The following is a 9,952-nucleotide window of genomic DNA, read 5'->3' as shown; positions in this document are numbered from 1 at the left end:
TATCTATTATTGGAAGAGTTACCACAGGGCGAAGTAGACGCATCTGAGGGTAAAGGCGTTAAGTCTCAGAAATTCGTTTTTCCACAGAATTTATGAATGAGTTATTTGAAGCTATGCATAGGGCTATGGGCATTACCAAGGAACAAGAAGACCTATTACTATTGATCAAAGGTACAAACGTTTATCTGACCTAAGATTGTATATAAATTCCATAGATCTCAAGAGATCTTTTTACCATCTTTTTGCAGTAATTCATCAAATCGAAAGGAAGAAAGGTTGCACTGTCTAGGTGTTAAGAAGGTGTCTAATTGAATGAATATCTTCAGAGATCCAAGAATTGGAGGAAGTCCAATGCTTTGTTGGTTCTCTTTGCCAGAAAGCAGCCATCTAAAGAAACCTATTGCAAGATGGATCAGACAAGCTATTGCTTTATCTTACTTGCACCAGGGCAAGAAGTTATCAGGACTAGCGAAAGGTCATTCAACCAGAGCGGTTTCTACTTCCTGGGCAGAGAGAGCAGGGGCTACTATTAATAAATCTGTGAAGCTGCAACCTGGTCAAGCCACAATACCTTTGTTAAGCATTATAGACTTGATTTAACCTCTAACTCTGACTTATGTTTTGGTAGAAGAGTTTTGCAGGCTGTAATCCCTCCCTAATTATGTCTTGTTTATCATCTCAGGGTTGCTGTCCTGAGACGTCCTGGAAAGACAAAACTTACTTACGGTAAGGTCTTTTCCAGGAGTCGGAAGGACAGCACCCTTACTACCCACCCTGATGTATTGTTAATAAAAATTATTTGAAGCATCATTCTGTGTAGTCTTTTTTTATAACTGATGAGGGTAAGGGAATGCTGCCTTATGTAGGGTGTCTGCCTAATCAATTATGTTAATTCTTTTAACTAGTATCCTGTCCAGTTGGAAATGGAGGGAGACAAGTCTCAGGGTTGCTGTCCTTCCGACTCCTGGAAAAGACCTTACCGTAAGTAAGTTTTGTCTTTTTTTCAAATAAGGTCTTGTAATTAGTGACAGATGCAAAACTGAAAAAACACCTTTTAAATTTCCAAATAAAATATTGTCAATTGTAGTAGGGACAGGTTTTAAATGTAATAACCAGGGCTAATGTGGGTTTTATTGTAAAACTATAATGGCCAAAAACTATAATGGCCAAAAACTATAATGGCCAAAAACAGACTATTTCCGCTTTCTTATTCCCATTAATGGATTGAGGGCCCTTTTACATTTAATGCGTTGGTATTTCCATAGCATTTCATTGTGAAAAATTTCAGTAAGAGACTGAAGCCATACAAACAAGTTTTTACCTCTTATTTAGTTTAAGGATGATAGTCAGGGCTAAAACACTGCATTCCTGTAGCAGAAAGGATATAACCCCCAAATCCTAGGGCAAATATCTACGACTTTCAAAGTTGTGGATTTTGCTGCCCAGGGAGGCAGAGCTTAGCATTGTACCTTTGCCTCCATTCGCATCAATCCACTGCTGATCGCTCCCTCTCCCCACCCCTCTGTGAAAGAAGAGGCGGGGAGGGGTAGCGATCAGTGGTGATTGATGCGAGGAGAGGCAGGGCTATTGCAGAAAGCTCTGCCTCTACCAGGAAACGCTCCCCAGTTTTTGCCCTGGGGATTTATGGGTTATAAAACCCTTGTTCTGCCACGGGAATGCAGTGTTTTAGCCCCATCATCAAACTAAAGAGGTAAAAACTTTAATATAGCTTCAGCCTCTCTTTAAAATGTGTATAGTGGGAACTGAGCCATAGGAAAACATGGACATTACTTTGAAAATCTGTTTTCTTTCAGTTAAAACTGAGAGCAACTGGTTAAGTGTAAAAGGGGCATTAGAATAAAATTTTTAGCAAAATGTACCAACCAAAGAAAGCATAATTGGTGGTGGAAAAACAATTTATAGATCATTTTGTTGTGATAGTTATTGGGAAAGGGAAGAGTGCTGAAATGTGAAAATTGCTCTGTTCACCCCTTAGTAGGTGAACTAGTTAATTGGCTTCCCCCTAAATTGGCCCTAGATGAAGAGACATACACTACACAATATAGACATACTACTATGGTAGGGATTAGATTGTGAGCCAGACAATATACTCTGTACAGCGCTGCAGAAGATGACAGTGCTATATAAAGAATAATCTGACACAATGAGCAGGGAAGAAATGATGAGTTGCATTGCTGGTCTAATGCTAGGTACACACTGATCTTCTGGCAAATTTACAGTCAAATCGATTTCCGACTGTTTTCCATTCACTTCTATCGGAAATCGATCGGACAGTAAATCTGCCAGAAAATCTCAGTGTGTACCTAGCATAACAGTTGCATCTCTCTGCACAGGAATAGAAAAGATTGATAAAGGTACATTTGCCGTTTCAGAAAAAATGGCAAATCTGAGCTGATGCAGGAATGTGTATGCAGCTTGAAAACATGCGAATTGGATTGGTCCATTTCGAATCACCATCAACTCAGAATTACTTATTGACCGTTCCTACTTTTGATTACAGGGACTGAAAGGACCATTACATTTAATGTATGTATTGAAAATGTATAGGTGTGCAATTTCTGAATTGCTAATTATCTATTCAGTGACATGCTGTGCATAGCCTGTAAAGGCAGATTGCAACAGAAGGGAAAAGTCCCACTGTATGTGGTGTGACAAAGCATGCTTTACTGCAGCTGTACATTATGCTATACTGCATGCATTATGCCAATGAATTCTACTACACTTATGTCAATGTAGCGATACAATAGTTATTTGGCATTGTCTTATGTTACGCACCATCACAAAAATCACTAGACTTTCAAATGGGAGGATGAAATGGGGCTTTAATCTTCCATTAAGGGACATTTGGGTAGGCACAGTTTGTGTCCCATAATGTGTAAATTATGCATATACTGTTAGGGTGGACAGACAAACCAGAAGAACAGCTAGCTGTGGTGAAAAATACAAAACTGCAACCCTCCAATGTGTATCAGGTCTCTATGGTGCTTCCAGCTCTCTAGACTTGCACGCTTGTATCTAATGTTCTATAGTTTACACCACTGATGAGATTTTAGTGGTAAACAAAAAAACACACAATTTTGTAACACATTTTAATGCAGATGTTTATAAACAAACACTTTTGCGTTATAAAACAGATCTTACCATGCACTTTGCATTTTAACATGGATCTATATAAAACAAAACCCTGCACTGTGTAATGATGGCTCTTTTACATTAGATGACGCTTGTAAAAGCAGTTTTCCTGCAAGCGCCATGAACGTCGGGCTGGTGTGGTGCGACGGTGATCAGCAGCGGTAGTTATAATTCACCAGAAGGGAAACGTCAGCTCCAGGCGATTAAAATCTCCCGGGTGCGTCGAACCGCAACAAAACGCAGCATTGGATGTGAAAGGTAAAATGAAAGTCTAGGGCCATTCATTTTACCTTGGTTAACGTAAAATACTGACGTTAAGTCGGACATCAAAACACCAGAAATCAGCTCTGGTGTGAAAGAGCCCTAAAGGCCCTTTTCCACCGGATCAGAAAATTTGCTGCTATTGCATTTCCTCTAAACCACTTGCCGACCGCGCACTCATACTGCGCGTCGGCAAAGTGGCAGCTGCAGGACCAGCGACGCAGTTCTGCGTCGCCGGCTAATTAATCAGGAAACAGCCGCTCGCGCGAGCGGCTATTTCCTGTCATTTCACGGCAGGGGGCTCCGTGATTAGCCTGCGGGCCGCCGATCGCGGCTCGCAGGCTAAATGTAAACACAAGCGGAAATAATGCGCTTTGTTTACATTTTTACAACGCTGCTACAGTAGCAGCGTTGTAGTAGATCAGCGATCCCCGGCCAATCAGCGGCCGGGGATCGCTGTCACATGACAGCGGGGAGCCTGTTAAGAGGCTGCACAGGACAGATCCGTTCCTTTGCAGCCTCCGATCTCTCGGAGAAGGGAGGGAGGAGAGGGAGAATCCTGCGGTGGAGGGGTCTTTGAGGTGCCCCCCACCACCACCCACAGCATGCAGGAGCGATTAGACCCCCCCAGCACATCATCCCCCTAGTGGGAAAAAAAAGGGGGCGGTCTGTTCGCTCTGCTTGTCATTTGATTTGTGCTGGGGGCTGTAGAGCCCACTCAGCACAGATCAGAAAAAGCAGCGCTGGTCCTTAAGGGGGGGGGGGGGTAAAGGCTAGGTCCTCAAGTGGTTAAGCTCTTTGTTTGTCCATTTAGAAGTCTTTGTACAATTGTGTTTGTCTGATAATTCTACTGCCCAAAAAAGGTGGGCAAATGTACAGAAACTAGCACAGCTCCACATTTGGATTGCAATTTTCTTGTACTGCCATTGACTTGTTTCAAAAATTTTCCTTTAGAAATTGTGCAAAATTAACATATATGAAAAGCACGTGGACAACAATCCAGTCATTAGAACCCCCCCAAACTGTATAATAGATATGGCTGAATACACACGTATGCTTAATAAAAAAACAAAAAACAATCTACTATTGCACATCATAAAATAATATCCAGGCAGCTCATGGTAACCTAGAGCCACCTAAAAGGTATAAAGGGCTAAAAGTGACCATAAATCAAAGCTAAATGGAATTTTAACTTCTTAAAACCGCATTTGCGATACTTCAAAATGTACTCACCTGGGACCTCCTTCCAGCCCCTAGCAGCCGTTACAGTCCCTCGCCGCTGCTCTGGTCCTTCTCTGTGTTCCACTGGCCACCCGGTGGGTCGTCTCTTCTGTGTGTGCATGTCATTTGGCGTGTTCTGCGCCTGCGCAGTACATGCCAGATGATGTGGACGCAGAGCCTACCCGCTGGCAGGTCACCGATCATTGCAGGCAGCCAGCGGGACACCGAGTAGGACTGGAGCAGTGGCAAGGGACTGAAACGGCTGATGGGGGTGAAAGAAGCCCCTGGTGAGTAAACATGTTGGAACTTATCTATCTAACCATGTATCTGCCTAGCAATTAGGCATTGTTCTACTCAGCAGGAGATAACCAGAAGACAATGAAGAGATAATGACCAGTCTACCAGTATTTTACAAAAGAATGATCTAACAGAAAATTGTATAATGTGTATGATGCTGGGAATACATGGTACGTTTATTCCTGCATAATTGAGCCACTGATGGCTCGATTGATAATTTCCAACGTGTCCGATACCCCGCCGGATCGATTCCACGCTCCATACCAGCGGGCAGGACAAAAGAAGAAACGGGCGGAAGATGAAGCACGCGTGGGGACGCGTGAAAATCGATCCAGGTGCCCGCGGGGACGCGCGAGAATCGATCCAGCAGCTCGATTATGTGGGAATAAACGTACTGTGTATTCCCAGCATTAGGCATTACAAACAGGAAAATAAGCCTGCACTACATTCACATTGGTTAGACAAAAAGAGAAGCCCTCTTATCGCTGACTGGTGTTTGTTAGGGGTCTTTTTTCTAAGTATGTGGTCTTTTCTCAGACCCTAGCACAGTGATAGCTAACCTTGGCACTCCAGCTGTGGTGGAACTACAAGTCCCATGAGGCATTGCAATACTCTGACAGCTCTAAGCATAATGCAGGGAGGCAGAGGCTTGAAGGGATTTGTAGTTTTGTCACAGCTGGAGTGCCAAGGTTAGCCATCACTGCCCTAGCACATTCAGGCATACATGGAGGTGTTGCGGACTCCCTTTGCCTTTATATACATTCACATTGGGAGAAAATCAAATGACATTAGTGAAAAGGGAAACCACATGCTAAATGACATTGCTGGTGTGCTTCAATCAGAAAACACATGACATGGAAAAGGACCCCAGCTAGTTTCCCGAGGAATGAATTCTATACAGAATTATTTTACAAGTCAACAAGAGTTCTAATATCATTGATGCGGGCTGCTTTTATTTCACTGGCACTTGGTCGGCTTCCTCCAAATGCCCCAGCTGCTAGCTCTCTTTTCTTCTGTTGAATTTTCAGCATATTCTCTTCTACGGAATCTTTAACTACAAACTAGAGAAAAATCAAAAGCATAAAAAAAATCCATTAACTTAAGAATACCGTTTTATGCATTTCCATTTTACAAAAACTAGAACCATGGCGTTGATCAGTTATCACATGTATTAGTCCACATTTGGGAGGAGCCATGCTTTACGTGTTTGTGATCTCATTAGCATGAGTGTGCACACGGTTAGTATTATACTGTACTATGTTTGGCAGTGAAGGTTTATTTTTTGGCTTTATACATTCCAAACTGTTAGTAATTACTACTAATATACAGTAACAATAAAAAGTATGTGAACCCTTTGGAATTATATGGATTTCTGCACAAATTGGTGATAAAATAAGATCTGATCATCAAGTCACAACAATAGACAATCACAGTCTGCTTAACTGATTTAAGTTCCAGGATGTAGATTCTAAGTCCCAATTAATCCCCCGGTAGGTTCTAGGAGGTAGAATCTACATCCTGTATTAAATCGCGCTGTTTGTCGCCGCTGCACGTGCACAGTCACGTGAATGGTCCTGTAAAGTATTGTTGCTGTTAGCAGCAACAATCATTCAATAAAGTTAGGGGGAAAAAAAAGTTGTAAAAGTAAATAAAATTAAAGTGCAATGGGCCCAATAAAATAGAAAGTATTTTTTTTAATCTCCCATTAATTTTTAACCCAAACCTAGCCTATTATCCCATTAACCACTGCAATACCTATGCCTGTTTATAGACGTTTAATAACTGCCGCCAGTAGCGATCGGATGCAATCGCTAGGGCGAAAGTTTCAGGCCCCAATGCTCTACAGATGTAACGCTCTGCCATTGCCTAGTGATGCATCTGTACAGCTCTATGCCCCCTGAACGGTCATCCTAGCGAATGCATTCCATCGCCAGACACTCGCAGACTGGGGATAAAAGGTTTTTTTTTTTTTCATTTATGTCTAATTTTTCCCCATATATGGACTATAAAACAATAGTTTGGGGAGAAAAATATTACCCAAAGAAAGCCTAGATTGTACTGAAAAAAACAAGATATGTATCGCTAAGATGGCATAGATAATTAAAAAGTTACTGCTGTATCATAACGACACAGCTAAAGTGTCAAAAACGTTAAGTTTTAAAAACAGTGGAACGCAAAAGGGTTAAACTAAATACCACACATATAATTTAATGTTTCCATGTTTTTGTTGAACACTCCATGTAAGCATTCACAGTGCAGGTGGAAAAGGTACGCGAGCCCTTGGATTTAATAACTAGTTGAACTTCCTTTGGCACCAATACCTTCAACCAAACGTTTCCTGTAGTTGCAGATCAAACGTGCACAATAGTCAAAAGTAATTTTTGACCATTACGCTTTACAGAACTGTTTTTAGTTCCGCAATATGCTTGGGATGTGTGGTGTAAATTGCTTTCTTGAGGTTATGCCACAGCATCTGAAGTGGGTTGAGGTCAGGACTCTGACTGGGCCACTCCAGAAGGCGCATTTTCTTCTGTTTAAGCCATTCTGTTGATTTACTTCTATGCTTTGGGTCGTTGTCCTGCTGCAACACGCAGTTTCAGCTGGTGAACAGATGGCCTTAACCTCCTGAGTGTTAAGCCGCTTAAGAAGTTTTGCAGCCTCAGAGTCCCCCAGTATAATTTTAACAGATTGCATGCTTTTAAAACCTTTAGCTAGCACTAGGCTAGCTAGTATTGCTGCTGATCCCCCGCTAATACATTACCCAGCCTGGATCCAGTGATCACGCAGCCTCCCTGCACATCTCCGGTCCTCTCTATGGGGAGGATCGGGTCTGTGCATGACGTCATGTACGATCCTCCCCTTAGATAAGAGCGGAACTGTTCGGGGAGGCTGTGCTGCTCGCTGAATCCATCCGCTCTTCTCTATGGAAAGAATCGTACAGGACGTCATGCTCAGACCCAATCCTCCCCACAGAGAGGACCGGAGATGTGCAGGGAGGCTGCGTGATTGCTGGATCAAGACTTGGTAATGTATTAGCGGGGGATCGGGGGAGATCAGCAGCAATAGGGGCGATGCCGGCCACATGTACTAGCTAGCCTAGTGCTAGCTAAAGGTTTACCGCTAAGGAGGTTAAGTTCTTCTGCAAAATGTCTTGATAAACTTGGGAATTCATTTTTCCTTCTATGATAGCAATCCATCCAGGCCCTGACGCAGAAAAACAGCCCCAAACAATAATGCCCCATCACCATCATACTTCACAGTTGGGATGGGGTTATGATGTTGGATTTAAGGCACTTTTATTGACCTGCAGAAACGAGCCAAAACCCAGGAAACACGTTGTCTTAACGTACATGAATAAATACCGTATGTTCTTTACTATAGCTTACAGTTATCGTTGTTCATCAAGGGTGCCTCCACCAGTGTTTTTACTATTGAAAATGTAATGTATCTTAAATAAAGCTAGTAAAAACTGCTACCCTTATAACAGCTTCAAGAGATCTTATGCACAGCAGGATTCACGCGAGAAGGAAAAGGATAGCCCAGGCTGGCTATACTGTACTGCACAGTCCTATTAATCTCACACAGAGGACTTGATTACAGGAGGGGAAAACAATGATGTGTATCGGTATACTTACTACCTAAGCAGCATCTGGGAAATGGAAGGATAAGACACTGCTAATTATGACGCCAGGCTGGACCATGTGAATTGGCAGAATGGTCACAGATTTCATACAGACTATCAGCTGTGTTTAGCGGACTGTCACTTCTGCAATCCAGATCTTTCAGTATACGTGCGATACAAATAAGGCTTATGGAGCAGCCACTTCTGCATCCCTCAGAGTTATCACTGCAGTGATTGCCAGTAATTACCTTAGTAACAATGACTTCTTTAGTCTGTCCCAGCCGATGGCAGCGATCGAAGCATTGCTCTTCTGCAGCTGGATTCCATGCCTATAATACAGAGAGGAGTAACATGTGGATGGGATCTCCAGAAATAGTGTCTTTTATTGGATTATGTTAAAGTGGACCCAAATTAAAAATACAAGATTTCAGAAATAAAATCCATTTTCTAAATTATAATAATAAATCGCAGCCCTTTTTCAGCTGCATAGTGACAAATATAAAATATTTTACATTTATTGGAGGAACTCCTCCCTTCCCTTCATATTGCCGGGATTTTTCCGGCAAACTGGTGGAGGAGATAAAAAAACAAAACACAGGCTGATACTGATGATGTCACAGGGGAGGTGATCTCAGCTTGTGTGAGGGAGGGTAGCTGATGACAAACACCCATGATCTAAAACCTCCTACTAAGCTCAGAAGTAATGGCGGCCACCTGTATAACCCTAGTTATGAAAAGAGAAGGGTGAAAAGCATGCACTGAAATGCTCATAGGAGTATCTTTGTATGTGTCAGAGTGGTGCAACTAAATATTTTGAATTAAAAAAATGTTTGGTTTGGGTCCGCTTTAACTGGATGCAGTCTACACAGCAAAATGTGCTTTATCACAATAGCTATGCAAGGGATCAGAACAACTTCTTTTGCTTCAAAAATTCAAGTTTAAAGGTTGACTATTGCAAGAAGTATATGAAGCAGCACTTTATTTCCTTCTAGAAAATAGTATTAAATAGACTCTGAAGCCTTATAAAATTGCTCTTTTTATTTAACACTCATCTTCTAAACTATCACCCAAGCTGAAACGCAGCATCCCTACGGCAGAACGCTGTAATTAAACCCCCCAAATCCCAGGGCAAAAATCCACGACTTTCAAAGTTGTGGATTTTGCTGCCCAGGGAGGCAGAGCTTACTGCTGTAGCTCTGCCTCCATTCGCGTCAATCTGTGCGGATCTCCGCCTCTCCCCCGCCCCTCTCAGTGAAAGAAGACAGAGGGATGGGGAGAGGCAGCGATCAGCGGGGACTGATGTGAGTAGAGGCAGAGCTACAGCCCTAAGCGCTGCCTCTACCAGGAAGCGCCCCCCACACATTTTGCCCGGGAGGGGGGGGGGGTTAATTACATCGT

At 42.6% G+C, this 9,952-nt stretch overlaps 1 protein-coding gene across 2 annotated transcripts in view; it reads right to left on the bottom strand.

Annotated features, from left to right (window-relative positions):
- Positions 1–3,096: 3,096 nt before the first annotated feature.
- HLTF (helicase like transcription factor) overlaps positions 3,097–9,952 on the bottom strand; it is a 109,671-nt gene continuing 102,815 nt past the window's right edge. For both annotated transcript variants that reach the window (XM_068280750.1, XM_068280749.1), the window contains exons 23-24: positions 8,803–8,883; positions 3,097–5,993 (exon numbers count right to left, since the gene is read on the bottom strand). In XM_068280750.1, coding sequence (XP_068136851.1) covers positions 5,841–5,993; positions 8,803–8,883 — 234 coding nt within the window. In that variant the 3' untranslated portion in view covers positions 3,097–5,840. The remainder of the gene's footprint in view (positions 5,994–8,802; positions 8,884–9,952) is intronic.

Source organism: Hyperolius riggenbachi, chromosome 4 (genome assembly GCF_040937935.1).
Source record: "Hyperolius riggenbachi isolate aHypRig1 chromosome 4, aHypRig1.pri, whole genome shotgun sequence".
Taxonomy (NCBI): Eukaryota; Metazoa; Chordata; class Amphibia; order Anura; family Hyperoliidae; genus Hyperolius; species Hyperolius riggenbachi.
This window is presented reverse-complemented; position numbering and strand designations above follow the sequence as displayed.